The following is a 22,911-nucleotide window of genomic DNA, read 5'->3' as shown; positions in this document are numbered from 1 at the left end:
TTGTCTTTAATATTTATAGACTGCTGTCTAGTTTTTTTTGTTTTTTTTTTTTAATCTCGCTAATGTAAGGAATTCACAAATCTGGTGAATAAAAAGTTCCCCTTCGGATTTTCACATATCTGTCCAAGACCCTATGAATAGAAGGTGTGATTAAATTAAAGTCATTGTGACCTTTCTCAGCATTCTAGATCTCTCCAAACGGCAACCAGCAACTTTAGCGACCTGTAAATAATAACATTAAAGCAATTCCCTCCATCCCTCCACCACCAACCAAGGACCTGCAAATTCCTTGCAGAAATATATGAATGAATTGGAAAAAACCAGCATCAAGCTTTTACAGACATTATTTGATATAAAACTTATGATTAGATTCATCAGTATAACAACACTATACAAAATATACAATTAATAAAAAACACATAATGCCATCAAGATTCACAGAGAGGGAAGTGGATGTGGCTCAAATGGTTGAGAACCTGCTTCTCACATAGGAGGTCCTGGTTCGGTTCCTGGTGCCTCCTAAAAACAAACAACAAGCAATGGAAAAAACCAACTCAGGGGAGTCAAAGTGACTCAGTGGTTGAATGTTGGCTTCAATCCCTGGTGCCGTTACCTCAGGGAAAAAAAAATCACTGAGTGGAACGGGTATAGATCAGTGATTGAGCATGAGCTTCACATGTATGAGGGCCTGGGTTCAATACCCTGTACCTTCTGAAAAATAAAGATTCACTGAAAAATTACCTGTGTGCCCAATCATGTGCAGATAACAAACCTGAAATAAATTTACAATGACCAAAAGGAAGGATGGGCATTCTGAATTTACTCGAAGCAAAGGCATCTGGAATAAATGAAATCTAATGTTTAACTGCAGTGAGAAGAAAAGTGCATGATTATAATTTAGTGAGGATAATTTCAAGGAATGGCCAGCAACAGAGATTTCTGTTATTTTCATTTCCTTTTTAAGTGCAAATATTTAGTCTTTTCAACTTCTATTTTTAAACTTGAGGGCATTTGTTTTTGTTTGAATCATCTGTGCCACATCTGATAATAAATATAATGTATTTGATCTGGTTGAAAAGAAAAAAATAGCCTTTGTGGTGTGAAGAGCCCTTGTGTCTGCTACGACCCCATTGGTGAGCAAAGGGGCCACTGCACTTTAACATCAGAATGCCCACCATGAATCAGCTTGGACATACAGAATCCCACAAGGCAGGTATTTAGCAATAAGAGAAGCTGAAATCCAAAGGGCTGTTTAATTAATTTTGTTGTCTTTTGCAAATAACACAAATGTTGATGGGAATTACTTCCTCATTCTCATGAGTTCAAAAATATTCTCTGCTGTGGTTGAAAATCTGAGGGAAATGTGACCCATTAGGCTTGGTACTTTTTCATATTTGCAAAGTGACAGATAAAATAGGTGGAAGTAAAAGACTCCTGGTCTGCCCTCCCTTCGGCGTTTTGGGTAAGGAATGGTCCGTGACATGTGATAGATGAGATCTTGTTCTTCAGTAACTGCAGGACACAGCTGAAATATGCTATCACTGAGCCAAACAAACTAGAACTAGTATTATATGCAGAAGCCATGGGCTAAACTCTCTAAATGCAGGCTCTCACTGTGCAGTAGAAATACTACTGAGAGTTTTAGAGTTCATTAGGTCAATAATCTATGATTAGGTACCTTACATGTATTTTAACTGCAAAGATTCCAGCCTCCTCTATGAATTCCCTAAATGACTGCCAACTTTCATTAGGGAAGGAAATTAAATTAGTATTTAAAATATCCATGTAAAATTAAAAATTAAAATTAAATCTGAATGAAATTTCCATTCTATCACCTACCCTCTGATCCTCCTGGTATAGAGTTCAAAAGACAGTCAAAGCTAGGGTATTCTAATTTTAAAAGTTGACCAAGCCTAAAGAATAAGGACAACTTGAAAGAGGACCAGATTTTACAGTAGGTAATCCAGTATCACACCATTATCAATGAAAAAATAAAGAAGAAGAAAAAAAAAAAACAAATAGAAATGGCCAAGACAAATGTACCATAGGGAGGAATAGTGTTTTTATCTAGGAAGCTAGTTTTATTTTACTAAAGGATAAGTAAACAGGTCTCCTAAAATTCACCTAAGTGACTGAAGATACAATAAAATTCAAAAGCACTATATAAGATAATGCAAAGTAAAATCAGAACAAAATACCAAATACCTTCTTCTGATCAAAATTTCCTCTCTATGTGCAACTGAGATTGCTGGGATAATTTCCATTATCTTAGAAGTTAATGATTCCTGGAATAATGAAATCCCTTATGAGAAGAATAATATGCTTGGTTGCTTTTCTTGCTTTAGTTTGGCAACTAAGCCTTATTTCCTGTTGATCTGCAACAAAATGAAAATGACTTCCTGTGCAATGATCCCAAAAGCAGTTTACAAACTGCACAACTCATCCTCTGCCGAAATTTAGCAAAGATGGAACATGGCACCACGCCAGTAGCATCTAGCAAGAGCACACAGCCTAGAAAATGAGATATGAATTGTCACGGCCAACAAACAAAGACTGAGCTCCTGCTGTGTGCAGCAACCTAAAAATATACTAAAAGTACAAAGGTATTTAATATGGACCCATACTATTCTCCTATTTACAATAGAGTTGAGTGGACATTAATTATGCACTAAAACACTCTGCAATTAAGATAACACATACTGAGTGGAAAGGGGTAGCATGAATATAAGTGTTAAAAGGTTAGAGTAAAGAGTCACCAAGAGCTGGTAAAGGCAGAGAAGAGCTCAGAGAGGAAGTAGGACTTGACAGGAAGGAGGAACTAACTGTGGGTGGGTGGGTGGGTGGGTGGGGGAGTTGTGGAATTGAGCACAAAAGAAAGACATCAGGAAGAATTAAACAAATGTTGATCGAGACTCTGTGTGCTTAGACACTAAACTACAGGCTGATACTATAAGATATCCTTTATCCTTGAGACCTTGACAGTCTACAAGGCAGAAAATGGTTCATAACTTATATTTTTTAGCAACTGCTCAAATTCCTGAGATTTCAGAAGAGGGTCCCTAAGTAAAGCTGGCTAGTAAGACAGAGAATCAATACATGGATCTGGAACCTGGCAAGAAGTCCACATGGACATCAATAACCCCAAGAAGGCTGCTGGGAAACCCCCTCCCTCCCCCACACGCACAAGATTCTGCCATTCCAAACGGGATTTCCTCGGGAAGTCAGGAGAAGCCCCAGATATTCCCCAAGGACTTTATCATTGGGCCCTCCTAGGGGATTGATGGGTGGGCTAATCAATCAAAACAGCAAACAGCTGGAACTCCTCCCCTGCCATTAGCAAAGGGGTGGAATAATTAATGGTTCAAAAAGCAGGTGCAAGGCCTGAACTCTGTCTCTTGCCTTTGGATCCCCACTCTTGCCTTCACTCTGTCCTAGTTCCTGTAGCAGTGCCAGTCCGTGTGCCTGTTTCTGCCCTCTGTGCCCTGCTCTTGCCGTTTTTCCCTGCCATGGTGGCCACACAAGTAAAACTGGGCATTTATAATCTATAATGGGAAATTGTAATCTGTAAATCAGCCCACTTTATCACTTTTCAGCCCCTTCTCTACGTGCGACCCACGATCTGTTATTTTCTCCTATTTCTCTTCCCTCTCTACCTTAATAAATTACTAACCTAACTTACCCGAAGTGCTCTTGAAATTCATTTCTGCAGCATAGCCAAGAACTTAAACAAAGTCTGGTCACATAAGGTTTTATATCATGTCCTAAAACCACAAGTGAAAGGCTACAGAGGCAGGAACAAGAATTTCCTCAGAAGATAGTCTACTGATTCAAAGATGGTTAATTGCACCGTCCCTCTTTTCCACAGAGAACCCCCAAAGTTAAGAAGAAAGGCAGCATGGTGTGGGAAACATGGACTGGGAGTCAGGACAGCTTCCCCATAGTCAGGAGAACTACCTATGTTGGCCATTTCATTTCCCTGGAGATCAGTATTCTAATCCATAAGATAAAACCATTGGCCTAAGTGTTCTCTCAGGTCCCTTGTAGCACTGAACACCTAAGAGGCTGTAGTTAGTTCATCGTATCTCTTACAAAAGCTGGCAGCATAAGACAAACAATAACTTTGAGTGATAAACATGCAACTTTTCCTCTCTATCTAATTCTAAGATCTAAGTAAGAATGTGCTAATGGCAGAAGAGAAGAAATACCAGCCAACTTTATGGAAATACATTCATTCACTGCATGTATTTAATAGCCACTGTTGTAGGTTGATCATGGGAGGAAGTTTGCCACAATTATGATAACAGCACAGAAGTCTATTAATGTGAATTTCTATTAGTGAGTAACCCCAGTTCTAATTCCCTTGGAAATATTCAGGTGAGTTGTTGTAGACTCACAGGGTTAAGACTCTAGCATGTCAACTACAGATTTGATATTTTTATAATTATTTTATGGAAGAAGGTACTTTTTCAGTAAGATACTCTATAGATTCCTTAGAATACCAAAAATTAAATATGGGTCAATAGCAAAAATCAAGAGAATAAGAATTAGCCAAGCAATGACTATATCCAAACTGAATTCAGTGATTTGAGAGCTCGAGAGAAATAGCCTAGGAATTTAAATATATTTAATAAAGACAAACATACATACCTAAGAAACAAATTCCAATTATGTCAGTTTTCACTCATTCATTATTTTATTTATTCAACAAATATGAGCTGTCCTTGCTACATGCCAAACACTCTTCTAGGCAAGTGATGATCTCATGGAGCTCATTTTCGGTGCATAAAGGAATATATAACTAAGAAAACACTATTGGCTGCATTCATTGCTACGCAGAGAATTAAAATAGGCTGTGTCCTGATGGTCACTTTAGATTGAATATATAGAAAAAGGTTTCTTGGAGGAAATGACCTTATGCTGAGATCTAAATGATAAAAGGAAACCAGGGATGCAAATATCAGGGGAAAAGGCATTCCAGCTAGACAAACAGCTGGAGCACAGGCCCTAAGGTATTGGGAATAAGTCCTAAACTTGGGGTATTTACAAAATAAAAGAGTATCAGTGTGGAACAGAGTGGGTTAGGGGGAGAGTAGATCACAAAGAATTTTGTAAACCACATTAAGGAGTTTGGATTCTATTCTGAGTGTGATGGAAAGTCATTTAAGCAGGGCATAACCCGAGCCCATTCCTTTGTTTTTTGTTTTTTTTTAAAATAGATCTATTGTATAGAAAATGAATTCTAGGAAAAGGGTAATTGTAAAAGCAAAAAACAATCTAATCTTTGTAAAAGCAAAAAGATCACTCAAAAGGCCACTTCGGTTGCCCAGGGTGCTTGCTTGAACTAAAGTAAGCAGAGGATATGGAGAGTAGTCGAGAGATTTGGGATAGGTTTCAAAGATCACGTTGCCCAAATACACAGGTGAACTAGAGGTAAGGAAGTGAGAAAAAGGAATCAAAGAGAATATCATGATTATAGGATGACATATACAACAAAATGACAAAACATAAATAAGGACGAGATGGAAGAAATCAGAGAAGTGAAATTACTCAAGCAGAATTTCCAGGTGAAACCAAACAATTTATGAACTTCTGGATGACTTGGACATAATTTTAAAGGTATTTACAAAGAGGAGAAACGAAGAAGATATTTTTATGTTAGGAGAAAGATAAGGAGCAAAGGCAAAGGTGAGAAATGGCAAGATGTATGTGTTGAAAAAAACAAAAATACCTATTTCAATTATACCATGGGAATATGATTTGCTGGATAAAGGAGAGGTGGTTGGGAATTACTGAGCAAAGGCAGTAAGTACACACACACATACCCACACAATATGCCCCACACACTCCTTACACACATTTACACACATATAAATACACACTCATACATACATTACAAACCCATGTACACACAGAGCTCACAAATGCATACACACATACCGGCCCACACACTCACATCCAACCATACACACTTACACACACACACAAACCAGAAGTTGCTTCACATTTCAAGTGGAGGGATGCATAGTAATTGAGGCAGGCTAAGTAACCAGAGGAGGAAGAAGTTGGAAACCAGATTTTAGTTCTGGTAAATGGTTGGTTTTGCAAGAAGCAGAACAAAATAGATAGATATAAAAGTTAAGAAGAAAATTAGACAGGAAAAGATTACAATTTGGCATATGTGACTAGATTTCTTCATAAGTTGGATTCAAATAGGTAGGCTAAATAAAATTTATGAACCTACCTATAAACTAACATCTGACAACTATCACGTAATTTATGGTACTAGGCAATTTTCCTAAAGCAGTACCATGAATGGAGGAATCCTAAAGGCTGTAGAATGATATGAGAATGAGGTGGACTCCACAGATAGAACAAGAAAGGGGCAGTCGGTGAGGGCAGTGAGGAACAGATTGGGGAGTCAACTAAACAGTGAGACAGGTAGGAAAAATAGACTAGAGAAAGTAAAAATGCTATTGCTAGGGTCATTAGGATGGGCACCATGCTTTGAAATATAATACTGCAAAGGAGAAAAATCAGCAATTGTTTCATATATTCCATGCTACACATATTAAGTGCTATGAAACACTGGCGCATGGGCCAAACTGAATAATTGCTGCATGTTTTGAACTGAGATCATGACCAGTTTTATGTTAATTACAGTAAGGATAAATGAGAAAGACTAAAACAGTACTGCAGTAGGGAAAAAACAGATTCTAAAGAACTATCAATCCCTTCACTTGTCCTTCAGCTCCAACCACAAATTTTTATGTACCTTCTATCTATCTCAGGTAATACATACTATCTTCCCATAGAACCTTCAAAATCCAAAAGACTTTTCTAGTTCTATTCATCATATGAATCAAACAGGGTACTTAAATTATTAGAGTTCAAAGACACTCTGGTTCAATGACAAACATGGTTTAAAAATTATGTTAGTAAATCTGCTGGTGCTATCTGCTGAACACATGGGCTGCATCTTCCATGAAATTTTGATCAGAGAAATCTTTTATTACCCAGCTTCTTGTGATGTAATAAAAACCATTGCCCATTTCAACAAGACAGCGACAACACAAACATTTTAGAAAGAACAAGCATGATGGAATTGTAGAGTTCATTCATTGATTCAACAAATATTTATTGGGCAATTACTCTGAACTAGGTACTGTTTGAGGTGCTGGAAAAACAGCAGTGAACAAGATGCATGAAGTTCTTGCACTCATAGAGCTCACACTTCAGTAGCGGAGAGAGATGATGAACAAGTGAAAAATTAAATACGATTCCAGAGAGCAGTGAGTACGCTGAAAGAAAATGAAACAGGCTAAGGGGGTAAGGAGAACTATAAGAACAGGGAAATTGGGTGAGCAGTCAAGGAATGCCTCTCAAAGGAAGTGACCATTTAGCAAGGATTTGTATGACAAGGAGTAAGCCATATAAGGCACGAAATGTTGGAACTAAAAGGGACTTTTTACAGAGGAGAAAACTGAGGAAGAGCTAGGGGAAGGACAGACATTGGTCTCCTGTGTTTCATACCTGGAAGCCTTTACCCCTGGGAATCTACAACCATCAACCAACCAGAGGGACACAATGACAAGTCACAGGAGCCAGAAGACAGGCCTTGGCTCACCGAGGTTCCAGTAAGCAATCACATCAGGTGAAGAACAACTGCAGCCAGTGTTCTAAACTCACGGAGACAGGGATGGGAGGGGAGACCCAATGTTTTAAGGTCCATTATCAGATGAAAGACGGATTAGATGCATTCTGCTAGCCCAGCCAGAACCAATAGCCCGCCTCTATAGGAAAGGAGATTTATCTAAGACTTACCTAAAAGAACTGTTAAACTGAAAAGAGGAATTTAAAAAGTAGGAGGTGTTCTGGCAGAGGAAGGATGCTTCTTGACTTTCTGAGTGAGATACCAAAAAAGGAGTGCTATAAAATTTCCTGCGAGATTCTTAAAAGGATTACCAAAGGATTACCGAGTGTGGCAGTTTACTTAGATGTTTTGTTATCTGAGTGTTCTCTGTACATTGTCAATAAGTCAACTAATGTTTATTGAGTCCTACTGCAGGTCTCCTGGGGATCCCAGAGGCAGATAAGGCAGAGCCACTGTTCTTCAGGGAAACTAGAGACATTGTTTCTTATTGTACTTTCTTATCTGACTTGAGTGGTAGTTAATTTTATATTTTTTCTTGACTCCATAGAAAAGTTCTTCCTGAAACTACATGACATGTGTTTACTCAAATGTCTCTTGGACAGAAGTTACATTTTTATTCATCTTTATATGGTATCCCCTTATACAGCCTTGTTTAGTTCCTGCAACTAGTAGGCAATAAATAAATATCTGATGAATTATATTGCTTTTGAGAAGCTTAGAGAAGAACTTATGGCTATTGGAAAAGTCTCCCATCAGAAAAATCCTAAAATCTCTGGACTGTGAAAAGAAGTTGGGGCAGCTGCTTGCCAATCCTCAAGTCTGCTCTTAGCCCCAGACCCATTTTTCCCTGATGCTTAGGCACCTAACCTTGAACAGTGTAAAACGTCTCAGCATTGGCAAGCCAGACTCAAGAGTCAGGCCTGAATTTGAATCTGGGCCTGTTCTTTCCTTTGCCAGAACACCATAGTACCCTTGCCACTGTGGACAAATTATATAACCAATCTGAGCCTCAGTTTCCATGTTTGTTGACTGAATGTAACAGAACCTCCTTACAAGGTAGTTGAAGGATTATCTGAGATACTGCATGAAACTCACAGCAGTTGTTATGTAATAAGGCTCAGATCAAGCTAGTATTACCTTGGTATAATCTTTCAAGTTATCAAACTAGGAACCTCAATGTTATCTGGTTTTTCAAATCCCATGCCCTTTTAACCATCAAATCTTGTCAATCTACCTGCCACATATTGTCTCAAATTTGTCCTCTCTTCTCTACCAAACTGCCAATGCCTTATTCACTTACTGCATCTTCCCTAACTGCTCTCACATCAATTTCCCACATCTCCCCTTAGTCCACTTTCTACAGTTCTGACATTACCTTCATAAACCAAATTCTAATTGTTTCACTCTTATGTTTAAAAAACATCAGATGACCCTCCATTCTAGAGGATGAAGTCCATAGTGCACAAGGTCCAATCCCTATTTATCCTACCAAATTTATTTCCTACTACTTCTCTACACTCTGCTTCACATTCCAAGCACATGCCTCCATGCCTTGGCACATGGCATTTCCTCTGCTAGGAAGCCTTTTCTGCTTCCTTCTACGGCCAACTCCTACTCATTCAAGACTCAGGCATCGACAGCAACAGGGACATTTAGTTGCTCACTTGTCTATGCTCATTCTTCTACTGCAGATGATTGAAAATTCCATCTGTGTACATTCTTGAGATCCCCAAGAGTACAAACGGAGACCAGGACATCTCTATAATAGCTATAAAAGGCCACAGGGCCCACCCAACACCAAGAAGATACCCATGACATTTTGTGAGTGGGACATGAATAAATGAAAATAAAACTGACTTTTTGGTTACCGTAGGGAATTTGTTTCACCAAGGGATAATATAAGCTAAATTGGAAACAAGGTATGGATGCTTTTGAAAATTTGGTGACTGCTAAGCTTAAATAGGTTATTTCATGAAACTTGTAAAGTTTGGAAGCATAATGCCAATCTTTTGAGATGGATGCCACAAACATCCCTTGGCATGGTTCTTTAGATAGGCAGGGTATGCCAGATGTTCCAAAGAACATAAAAATGTCTTAATAAGAATACACATAGTGCATTAATTGGGAGAGCAGCTTCCTTTTGAAAACATGTAAAATCTGGTTTGGTTGGAATACATTCTGATCTAGAGACAGGAATGGCACAGAGCAGTGCTTCTCAAACTATCATACATACAAATCACCCAGTTTTCCTGTTAAAGGCAGAATCTGGTTCAATAGGTCTGAGATTCGGCCTTTCCAATGAGCTCCCAGGAGATGTGGATGCTGGATCGTTTCATGGACCTCATTTTAAATTGGAAGGTGTGGATGGCCCTGACTCTTCTAATCCTGCAACTCTCTGGTACATTTACTTTTGAAACTCCCAAAATATCACAAACCTTTCAACTGGTAAGCAGCATTATTGGCTTCATCTCTAGAATTTTGATCATTTGAATTCTGATCTCTAATTTTCATTCATTATCAAGGTTTAAGTATTTTAAACATATACTTAGGAATAGACATGGATGAAACAGAGATTGCGCACACTCTTTCTTCCTTTTTTTTTGAGAAATATTATTATATCCACAAGATTTCACACCTTTCTCTTTTCTCTACTTTCTTTACATTGAAAAAATGACATGCTAGTTTATTCCTGCTGAGGATGTTATGTTTATCAAACAGGCCTGTAACAGATTAGTAGACCCTTCAAATGCTTATGACAAGATTCAGAGTTATACCAAATTTCTATTTTGTTCAGGGATTGCAAAAGCAGAAGTAATAAATAAAATGCTGTCAAGAAAGAATTATTTATTACTGCCATAAAATATAAATACCATAAAATAAAAAAAGGGTGTTTAAGTCTACGCTCCTAATCTCATATTTTCCCAAATATCTGCTAGTCCTGAAGCTTTACCTTCTGCTCCCTGGTCCCTGGCAGTTCTTCTGTTATAAAGACATTAACTCTAGTCTCCTACCAAAAGGACTGAGGTGGCCTCCAATGCCAAAGCACAGAAAAAAATCAAAATAGTAATTTAAAAAAGAACTATAATGATAATATGACTCATGAGATAAGTGAGCAAGATAGATATCCCTAGGACTTTACTGGGAGCAGAAGGACCTTAAATATATTAGTTAAAATGGTTAAACCCTAAATCATTCTTAGTTCCAGAAAACAGAAAAAAAGGGGAGGAGGAGGAGTCACACAAGTGTGTCACTGTCTTGCTCTTGTGAAAATAAATGGTAAAGTAATGGTCTTCAAATGTGTATTTATTCTACTACTCTTTGCCCCAAGTAACAAACTTCAAAGCCACATCTTTGGAGAGATAAGATATTCTCCAAAGACTCTGGTTCCTGATGAACTAATAGTTTAGAGAACCTAGAAGAATTGATAGTTAACATATCACTGTCTGTTTCTTTCTTTCTCTATCTCACTCTCCTATCTTATGTCTCACATGAGATCTTCCCAAATCTTATATTCCTGTCAATTCAGGACTGAGTTCTCTTACAATCATCTGATTTTAATTTTTGGCCTGTTCTTTACTCTTTCCCATTCTCCATTGTCATGGCATATATACATATATTATATGACAATATTCATTCATTCATTCAAGTTTTGGGACAATTTAAAGGCCGTTAAAGCAAAACATAAAAAGAGCACTGGATGTAGAGTAAGAAGATCTGGGCTGAAGAAGTCCTGACCCACACCATTATCTGCTTTTGTACTTTTAGGACATCTCTTGATCTCTTTGAGTCTGTTTCCTCATCTACAAAAGGGAGACTTATTATTCCCAGAATTGTTATTAGAGTAAGTGAACTAATGCATGTGAATACCTTTTTAAAATTAAAAAGTTTCTTTTTATATACAAACAGTATAAGCCAGCTTCTCAAACTAACCGCAAAATTTTATTCAACAGCAAAAAATACTTTGACTCTAGACACTTGTTTTTTACTTTCCCTTAAACAGAGATATGAGAAGGAGTTTCAGCATCAGATTGTTCTCTCTTTATTTACCTAACCTATCAGGTAAAGGTTAGGTCCCTAATCAATTCAAGACTGACCAGAAGCAGAAGATAAGCCAAGATGTTGGATTTTTAAAAATAATCACAGAAAAAGTTGGAAGCTCTTAATATTCTAATAACTGTTAACCTTGCTATATTATACCCCAAGATATCAATATCATTTAAAAAACAATGCTGGATTAAAACCAGTCCAAAAGTCAGTGTGCTCAGCCTTTTCAGACATAAGATCTAGGGAAGGGTTTAGGAGGAGCATGTAGAGATTAGAGAGCAAAGGGTCAGACTCAGTTCCTGAGATGTTCTGCATTATTATTTCTGGACTAAGAGATGATGAAAGAATAGGACACTTTCAAAAGGCAGAAGATGTAAAGAGACAGTCAGTGATTTTCAATGAAGAGCGTAAAGCAAATTATGATGAAATAATGCAAGTCTGTCAACCTACAACAAGTAGAGATGACAAATCACAAAGTACTGACCCAATATGGTAATTCAGACCTACAATTCCTTTACCCCTTTCCCCCTCAAAGTATGATATAGAATTAAGTGTGGTTTTTTTTCTTCTTTTTAAAAATTATTTAAAGAGAAGCAGTAATGAAAGGCTACACCTGGTGTGTATTGAGGGTCAGCAATGTACAGTGGTCATTACACAAAATAGACCCTGCCAAGAGAAAATGATGTCTCCAAACTGCCTCTTTGTTTTTGTCTTTGCTTTGGAAGCATAGATACACTACACTTAAGATTTTTTTTAAAAATTTAATTATAAACTGAATTTGGTAGCTAAAGTGTTGATATGGCTTTATATACTTTCACTCTTTGAATGTTTCCTCATTTTGTTTTAAAGCCTTTTAAACTTTAAAAATATTTCATTTGTGTCTGAGAGCTTTTATTATTAACATGGAATTTTGGAAATCATTTATCTAAAAATAAAAAATCTTAGAACTGGTCTAACTTCAATTCTTACCTCTTCAGAATCCTCACTACTAATGGAATAATAGACTAACTGTAGAGTTGAACTACTACTAATTACTACTAATTTCAAAAGGGATTTTGCAGCTTACTGAATTTTCAGTGTTGCAACTACTATCCATATTTGGAATACATTTCAATAACTCATTTTTTCTAATTCCCACTTTTCTTAAAAGGTTCGATTTACCGAAGAAAACATTTTTTACTATTTCTTTTTCTAGACAACTTGTTTTCATGTTACGCTAAAGGCCTTGTCGATTTCATGCTCACACATATACACACACACAAATCCAACTTAACAAATAATGCATCTCAGGGCATTTTAACACCCAGATTTCATTAACTAGTCCCCTGGACTGATTAAGAGAAGGGCTGAAGAAAAGTAGTTAAATTTGCCTTCAAAGATTGACTCCACGGCTCTACGAAGACTTAATAAAACAAAGTGATACTTATTCTGACTTTTGTGTTTGGAGCAGGATTTGTGCAAATGATGGTGGTGGTGGGAAGAGCATGGGGAGGTTTAAAATGGAACCTTCACGTCTTTTCCTTTTTTTTTTTTTAATCTTGTTTTGTATTGTTTTTCATTTTAGACATGCTTTAAGACTGATACTTCATTACAATTTTAACAATTTCCCCTATTAAGAAAGTCTTTGACCTTTAAAGAAGGACAGAGGTAGGGCATCATCCAGCTACTTATCATTACTGACAAATCATGAGAAGAGCCACTGCCAATACTTTGTGCCATTTGGAATCTATTAATAATTTTTACTTTCAAAGACAGGTTGTTTTTGCATGACCTTAAATACTAACCTAAAAGTGGAAAAGTTTAATGAATTTTCCCCTAAAAAATATATACAATAATTATTACAAAAAAATTTAATATATATGTAGTCTAAAATTATGGTCTTGTGGTATTCACACTAAATAAATAATATCTTTGAGTCATTAAATTTAAAACAATTCTAAAAAAATTGTGCCTATGTGAATTACTTTAGCAATTAATCTTGATTTAAAATTTTTAGAAATTTCCATCAATTTGTCTTGTACCAGTTACCCCTTTCTTTAAAAAGCCTGGAGGTTTAGGTAAGTCACTTAATAGAAACAGTCTCAGATTTCTCAGGAATAATAATAATAATAATGTCTTTCTCATGAGGTCACTGTGAGTATTAAGGAAAATAAGAGATGTGGAGCTATTTTGTCATCAGTCAAGGCTTATCCAAAGTTATAATATTATTAATAAATAGAATAATTTCCATGTACTTTATTAAATTCAAAGCACAGAAACAACTTTAACATAAGCTAATAATCAAAAACTTTACTGAAAAACAATAAAATTACAAAGAAATTTTTCAAAATGTACTACAATATACATTTTTTAAGAGCATGAAATGGTTGGGTAGCATTTTTTTAAAACTCTTAGAATATTGAATTTTTCAGTATATAAGGGGTATACTATCTACTTCATTGGGAGCAGAAGAAATATACAAATAAATAAGAGCCCTCTTTAAGAAAATAGTGAAGAGTTTATTTGGTGGCTCAGACTCTTTTTCATCTCCTTATTAAGACCTCACTCTCTATAACAAGTTGTCTGCATTATGGTGTCCAAACCTCTTATAAATGATCTGAAAACAAAAAACACAAAAATATGCATGTATCATGAATCAAGTTAGTCTATTCTGGGTTGACTATTACAGTATCACAAAATGAAATTGTACAGTTTTAATCTTTTTCAGTGGTATTTTGTGGAAAGGGTTGACTTCTTGTCCAAGCTGATTACATTATTATTTTTACCATGTATTATTTTTAACTGAAGAATAAAGTAAGAAAGTGTCACTGGTGCCAATTTTTTTTTTTTGTTCAATGGCCATCTGATATGCTGAGTAAGAGTGCTATTATCAGTAAATACATTAAATATTAATAAAACATAATTTCTCTCTCTACTTAATTTTTGCACTATAGCAAGGCATCTTGCACACCCTCAGGGGTGAGGATTACCTGTTTTAGAGACCTCTACTTGACTGACCTTCACCATCAGAAGCTGGATACCTATTCAGCATGATTTTAAAGGTAATGGGACAACTCCACTTAAGTGCTTAAGAGGTTCCTGTTTTAAATTCAAATATTCACTGGGCCTCACTTTGTAGACATAATTTCAAATATCCCTCCTAACTCCTAGATACTAATATTCTATGACTTAAATTCATACCGAGATATAACAAGGACTTGCTATAAAATTTGAGGGATCCAGTGCAAAATGAATGCAAGACACTTGGTTCAAAAATGTAAGATTTCAAGATGGCGACAGCAGTCTGTTCAAACAAGCAGGGCCCTCCTAAGGACAGGCCCAGGAAGCCGGGCCTGGGTATAAGTTAAAGCATAAGAAACTGAGAATCAGTATTAGAGGAAGGAAAAAAAAAAGCAGGTACATTCTAAAGCAGGGGTTCTTAACCTTTTTTGTTCCATGGAACCTTTTGCCAGTCAGGTGAAAACCATGGACCCCTTCTCAGAATGCAGTGGCCGATAGTTTTAAGACACGCAACATAGTCAAGTCTTTAAATTAAATTTTAGGACTATTCAAAATTACGTTTTACAACGTTCCCAAAACTTCAATACCTGATAAACTAACACGGTTCAACATCTGTTCAAATGGTCATTTTTGGCAAACATTTAGAAACTCATGTTTCCACGATGTAATAAAACCATTTCTTCCATCCTTACCAACCTTTTTGCAGGCTCAGAATACTCTACAACAAAATAAAAATCATACTAAGTCCACACTATACTGTGCTTTATTTAATAAATATATCACACCCGCACCAACACATCCCCACAAGAATAATGTTTTTCTGGATTTTCAGTTCATGCTCACAGACCCCTTGAAATCTTTCCATGGACCCCTTAGGGTCTCTGGTTAAGAGCCCCTGTTCTAAAGGTAGGTTGTTCTAGAAACAGAGAGGGCCAGGTGCCAAGGCTATATATCATGTTCCTTTAAAATTCTTTCTCATGCTAACATTCTTAATATCTGGCCTTATCTAGCTATTTATATCTTTGTAAGGTGTTATCGGATATCTACATACCCTCTTTCCCATCCCAGGGGTATTTTCATATTTAAAAGGGACACTGAAAACAACAAATTTTTTTAAAAACCTTTCTGCATAAGTCATTTCAGTATAGTCAGAAGCCCTCGTAACACCTGGGGGCTGGGTGGCTTCCCCAGGCCCTCTCAAGCTTCTTTCACAGAGCCCACCTGGAAGTTCATCTACTGTGGGGTTAATGCTGCTACTGAGGTCATTCGAGTGTTAAACTTTTATCTTCCATTTAAGAGACAATTTTATTTTTCCATTGAAAAAGATGTAATATATTTTCATAGCACATTTTTGTAAACTTCTGAGGGTCACCAATAGAACTGACATTCACATCCGGGACAGGGTGAGGCAGAGAGAGAAAATGATGGCGCTTTTTTCCCAGTTTGCCAGGTGTTCTAGCTAGCACTGCTACTCTGACCTCAGTCACAGCTACTGACAACAAACAGCTCTTCAAACACAGGATTCAAGTTATTTCTGAATCAATCTTAATTTGAAGCTTTTGATACTATCAATGGATTTAATGAATTCTGCAATTTAATACGAAATTACAACATTTATCAAATGTTAGCCACATTTACATAATATTTTGATGCAAATCACGATACACATATAAGCATATCCTTCCGGCAAAATTGGTTTACTATTTGTCTTTAGATATACTTTTAAACAAGATAACTAAAAGGAATCATGCGCAATTATGTGGTTTTTTTTGTATGAATGAAAATTTAATAAGAAGCACATTTTATTTTTGGAATAAAATCCAAAATGTTACACTTGGCAATGCCTATGGGCTTAGTGTACATAGGACCTGAACACAAGAGAGAAATCAAAGCCGTTGCTGAGGTTAACATGTATGGCCGTGTTTTACTTTTCACTAAAATGTGCTATAAATTATAACCATATACACCCTAGGAGGTACCTAACATAGCATCTAAGTTTGGGAAACCAGTTCTAAACAAATAAGGTCTTTTTACATCTAACCTTTCCCTCTTACACATAATATTTTGAAGTAATTACCATAGCAGCCCCCTTCATTTTGTTTGCCAAATGTACAAATCTGGTATTGTCTGTTCTTGCGTGTATTAACTTGTTCACAATTCCTATAACTTTAAAAACATAGTCATGGTGATTTTCAACAATGAGATATTACACTTCACAAGTCTTTCTAATCATGAGTTCTGTTTTTACTACTTACTTTAGAAAATGTTACATTTCAATCTCATACTCTATCTACGTCTGTGTATGTAAAGACTGCCTCACAGAACGATGTAGCTATGACGAATTTTAGTTGTTGATAAAAGTCACATTTGAATATAGCATTATATTTTTTGGCTATGTCTTTAGATTGTGGGATCTATGCTCTCCGAGTACACAGCTGGAAGAAGAGGGTGTTTCCCGTGATTTCATTTTAGGGAGAAGAAACACTAACAGACAGAAACTTGCAAAGTCCACTTAATTGAGCCAGTCGCCACGATTTGTGATATTGGTTGAAATCATTTCAGGTTGAAAACAGACATGAGTGAATGCTGTTAACTCAGTTTTTGTTACTGAGTTCTTACATCTAAATATCTCCACACTGCAGAAGTAGAATCTAATAGTTCACTCAAATGTGTTGATTTCCAATCAGGCGCAATCATGTTTTTATTGAGTTCCTTCCAAACTTTATATAACCCTATTATTCCTAAAACTTTTTTTTCTTCCTTTTCTCATGACTATAGAAAAGACAGAAGATTCTTTCAAAAGGGGAATTAAAAGAGACATTTGGCAAGTTAACTATATACCTTCTGCCATATTTTTTAAAGGAAAGATTCATTTCAGAGTTTTCATAAATGAAACTAAAGTATATACATCAGAGAACCATATGAAACATTAAATTTGTATCATGTTCAAATTTGGCCCTGGGAAAAAATTAACAAATGAAAACCAAGAACTAATCACTGACTTTTACTAAAATAAACTACTTTCCAAAGAATATGGAAATTATTGAAGGCATAATTAAATGTAACCTTGGAAGTTTCTGTACTTATAAACTTGAGGTCTGTGGACTTTAAAGCGAAGTCTAAATCAAATCTAGTTCAGTGAATTCCTTGAAAAAAACCTAACATTGTAAGAGGATTCAATACCCAGCTGTTCTGTGGTAAGATCTGTCTCTTCATCCCAAAGGGAAAAATCTACAGAAACATATTGCTAGTTTCCTTTTATTTCATACTGATCAAATTCTTTACCCTTAATTTTGAAAATGCAAAACATGCAGTATCTTTTATTTGAGAGAACTGATATTAAATATTTCATGTTTCAAAATTTTTCAAAAGACTAAAATTCATGGATTTGTTAGTTTGAAGTTTTTAATAAAAATACCAAATGTAAGAAGGAAAATATGACTATAGCAACTTTAGAGTTGTAGGATTCAGCAGTCACAAAAGCAGTTAACCATACACCTCACCTGCTTTTAGCACTGGCTTGGGCACTAGTGGGCTATGGAACAGCAAATACCAGGTGCCATCTCAGAAATGACAAAAGATAAATGAAATCTATACACACGTCCAAACAAACACGGATTCATACACAAATGGTATATTTTCCTCAGAAATATAACGATATATACGTACTTTGTGATGCAACAAAATAGTAGCAGTTCTGTTTTTTCATGTCGTGCTACGTGTTTCTTTTTTGACACCAACAATAAATTATTTACTTTTCTTCCTAGGTCAAAATTAACATGTGGAAGCATGATTCCATGTACCTTAAGTGTTAGTTTGTATTTGTAATATAGTGGGAAAATAAAGCAGAATTTAGTCTATCCTTATGGTATAGAATCAAAGTATTTTTAAATGGAGTATTTAAATATTGGGGGGGGGTTGTGTTTTGTTCTGAAACCATTTTTTTTTCCAAAGCAAAGATTTGGCATGGTTTATTATTTATTATTCAGTTATAACTTGTTTAGCCTTTGCTTCTCTTACTGACAGTGAACAAGAAATAGGGGAAGAATAAATTATGTTATTCAGAATAACCTTTCTGAAATAAACATTTAGAGGTCCTGTATATTGCTCCAAAGTCAAATGAAATTATCTAAATGGTTTTTCTAGGTTATGTTTGCCTTCGACCCGATACAAATGACTGTGCAACATACTTTCTTCCCAGTGACTAGCTGATGGCAACTTACTCTGACAAGGTTCAATCGTTAACCACTATGGAAAAGACTTGACAAGAAGACAGGGAACAAAAAAGGTGTGAGAGCACTGCTTGGTCACTGGACTCAACCTCTCTGTCACAGGGAAAACTAAAGAAGGGAAATTAAATCTACCATAACTTTAATCAGTGCTAATTATGTGGAATTCACACTGACGTTATACTGTTAATTCAGGCATAATCATCCCACTACCAGTATCTGTTCTTCCCCATATCAACATGAAAAATAAGTTCTGCTTTCTTAACAAAGACAACAAAAACACAATCAAGCTTTAAAATAAAAATTCTTTCCTTCAGATAGACCAAATGGAACTGCTGTTGAAGCAGACAAGGGAAGACAACACTACATGCATACATTATATTTCTACCTTTTCCCTCTTCATTTCAAGTAATTTGTTAGTGTTTTAAAAATCTATATTTTTTCCCCACGACACACAGAAACTGGTCAACAAGTCTAAATGAGCAAACTAAAATCTGGATTATCAGGTTCACGAAGCCAGTTGAAAAAGTCCCTGCGTTAAGTTATCTGAAGACTGACCTTCCGTGGCTACTTTGAATGCAGCTTTGCGTCGGCACGGTTTTGGCAGGGTTATGACATTAGTCTTTCTTCCTTTACATTCATACTTTACCACATGAATGTTAAATAGATCCGGAACAAATAAACTGGGTGTGGGAGTTTCCCCTATTCTCAATGAGGGATATTTTTCAATTATATATTTTGTTATATCTTAACAGATAAAAGCTGTATCTCCAAATGTTTAAAATGTTTTATATTCGTGGTTTCATTTCTGCTGAAATAAATGTGTAATTTAAACCACACATAATTCGTAGCAATTTTGGAGCATTATAGAGTTCTAGCTTCTTTTTTTATGATAGTTACTAATTAAAACAGAGTGTTACTGTCACGCTGAGGCTGCTTCTTTGACATACAGGTTTAATGAATAAAACATCCTGTCATAAATATGAAAACAATAATACAGACAAGCTGTTATGTTTTGAGTGTGTGGTAAAGATTAAGGACAGTCACTGAAGTTGAGATGAGCAGAAAACGCACTTGTAATTTCTTTCTTTAAAGGAAGAAGTAAAGAATTTTTGAAAGAAATTTGAAATATTACTCATTTCTCCAACTTCTGGACCCCTCATTCCCAGTTGCACCTCCCTGCAAGAATATGAACTTGTTAAGAGTCACTTTTGGAGGATAATGATGAGATATTTTAATGTAATCCTGAATATAGGTTTAGATTGAAAATGGGAATTGGGACCATAATTAATTATGTTTCCAATATTTTTAAACTTCTAGACATTGAGGCGAATGAGGACATTTTATAAGATTGCAACCTTCCAGAAGCTCATGGATTAAAACTTTGGTTAAGTGACAGTACCTTTTTGACATTTATTAATCCCATATGCAGAATGAGTATGAGGAATTAATATCTTTTTGGTGTTTTCACTTTCTGAAACCACTGTAACAAGAGACTGACATAAAATCAAACCAAGTATAAACACAGTCTCAGCTAAGGTTACCGCCTTATTATCACTCTTAATAAGCAATAATGAACAATACCAAGCCCTCAGTACACTCTGCTCTTTGTACATATTACTTCTCTTATCCATCCATCACATCTTTCAGGATAATAAAACAACTCAATCCCATCAAATCCTCAGCAACCGCTCCCTCGGGAAGGATGTTTTATCTCTACTTCTACGAGCCCTGGGAGGATTTTGCTTGTTTGAAGGGGGCGGAGAAGGGAGCAGGTCCTATTTATTTCCATTGACTACTCCCCTGGTTCTCACAGGCGCTCAGGGACCGGGTGGGAGGAGAAGAGGAGGAGGAGGTGCGGAGATTCCCTCCTTCAGAAAAGAAAAAGAGTTCAGGAAGCGAGGCAGGAGGAGGAGGGGTGAAAGGGGGAAGAGAGAGGGTAGTGTGTTTGGTAGATCAGAGACTAAAGGAAAAATGAATTCTTCCTCGCAATTTAGTGGAATAGAAAGATAAGTAAACAAATTAACCCAACTAAGTTGCTACAAAAAAGCCTCAGTTAAAAAAAAAAAAATCAAAGCCAGAGATGTTTGCTCAGGTTCATTTCCTGCTCAAGGTCTTAGTTTCAGGGAGTTTACCCGTGCCCAGAGCAGGAGATGGACAGCGCCCCGAAGGGGGCCGGCTGGGGAACCGCGACCTGGGCGGCATAGAGGTGCCCGCCGGGAACTCGCAGGGGCCCGGCTACCCGCTCTGAGCTGCGGGGGGGTTGGGGAGACCTCTCCCGCCTCCGCCTGGGGCGGTGGTGGGCAAATGGGGTGATGACGCACAATGAAACACACCGTACCCCAACAGTTCGGCAGTCTGCTAAATGTCCCCAGAGAGCAGCTGGGACCTGAGAACATATGTTAGGATTCCCGAGTGTCGGGGACGCCCCGACGCTCAGCTCGAAAGGGATGGTAGCACGGATTAGAGTAAACCCTGCGCCGCGCATAGACAGGGCGAGGGCAGGACGCCGGAATGTCCAGGCTCGGGCGGCTCTGCCCTCCGGGCAAAAGCCAGAGCGGGTCCTGGGCCACCCTGCTCAGCCCACAGAAGTTTCTCTAAAGATGCTCGCCTACCACGCAGAGGACAAATCAGGAGGCAGAGCTGTGGGGGGGGGTGGTCGCCGACGGAGATCGCGGCGCCCCTGGCTGCGCGGCCCCTCTCCGCAAACCCGCACCCACTAGAACCCTCGCCTTTTGCCCACACGCAGACGCCCCCCACGCAGACAGGCAAAGTAAGTGCCCAGGCCACGTCCGGGATAAAGGCTCAGGGGTTCCGCGGACACCGCTGCTCTTCGGGAGTCCGGTCCATCCCTTTCCTCGGGCCGCACACTGCCTCTCCACGCCCTCTTGACACCGCGCAGGGCCGCCACGAAGCCAGCCTGAACATCCAAGGCTGCTTCGTGCCCCTCGCGCCCTCTGCTCCTCGGTCTCGGGCGCCCTCGCCCAGCGATGACCGACAACCTCGCAGGGCCCCGCGGAGTTAGGGGATAAGAGCCTCAATCCCCCTCCGGGACGAGCCCTTGCATGTGAACGCCTCGTCCCTCAGGTCTCGGAGTGGCGGGCTCCGGAGTTGGGGCGTCGGGGATTTGCTTTCCTCTAAGCGCTACTTACCTTAACATCTTTTAGTTTTTTTTTTTTTTTTTTTTTCTGGGGTAGCGGAGAGAGGGAAAAAATCTCTCCCGAGGTGTGTTCAGCAAAATAGTTCACGTCCCCCGGCTTCGGCCAAGATGCTAAGCCCCAGAATCCAGGAACCGACGGGACTGGGGTGTAGGGGCTGAAGGCAGATGGAAAAGAAAAATTAAATCGGCCGAAGTGTCCCAACTTTGCGGTTGGTGCTGCAAACTTCAAAGGCGGGTGACGGCGGGCGGCGCGCGGCCACCGAAGTTGCTGCGAAGTGAAGCGGGAGGAAGCGCGGAACTGGGGGACCCCGGGGCAGAGCAGGGAAGTGTCGGGAAGTCCTTTTAAAAAGCAGGGAGCGTGCGGGGTCCGGGCGGCGGGAGGATGCTGCGGCGGGGCGCGGGGCCGGCGCCGACTCCGCTGGCGGCCGCCCGGGGCACGGGCGCCGGGCTGGAGCGCAGAGACGGGGAGCCTGCGCGCACCCGGCGGCGGCGGCGGAGCGGCTTAGTTCTCTCCGCCGTCTCGCGGCTCTGCGCTCGGAATGTGCGTTCGCTCCGGAGTGTCACTGCAGAACCCCAGGCGCTCCCCCGCCTATCCCCAGCCCCTCCCGCCCCACCGCTGCCCGCCCGCCTCCTCCCTCCTCTGCCCGCTGCTTCCACCCCTCCCTCCTCCTTGTCGAGCGCCAGCGCACACGAACACACACATACACGCGCGCGCGCACACACACTCGACCCGGAGACCTAGCGCTCCCCAAACCCGACTTGGCCGGCGGCGTGGCGGAGGGCACGCTGCTCCCCTTACCTCCCCGCCACCCGGGGAAGGGACCCGG

At 38.6% G+C, this 22,911-nt stretch overlaps 1 protein-coding gene across 1 annotated transcript in view; it reads right to left on the bottom strand.

Annotated features, from left to right (window-relative positions):
* Positions 1–22,646, bottom strand: part of NDNF (neuron derived neurotrophic factor) — a 38,812-nt gene extending 16,166 nt beyond the window's left edge. Inside the window, exon 1 of the mRNA XM_058293281.1 lies at positions 22,077–22,646. Coding sequence (XP_058149264.1) covers positions 22,077–22,084 — 8 coding nt within the window. The 5' untranslated portion in view covers positions 22,085–22,646. The remainder of the gene's footprint in view (positions 1–22,076) is intronic.
* Positions 22,647–22,911: the final 265 nt, after the last annotated feature.

This window comes from Dasypus novemcinctus, chromosome 1 (assembly GCF_030445035.2).
Source record: "Dasypus novemcinctus isolate mDasNov1 chromosome 1, mDasNov1.1.hap2, whole genome shotgun sequence".
Lineage (NCBI taxonomy): Eukaryota > Metazoa > Chordata > Mammalia > Cingulata > Dasypodidae > Dasypus > Dasypus novemcinctus.
Note: the sequence above shows the minus strand (reverse complement) of the source record. Positions and strands in the feature narration are given on the sequence as shown.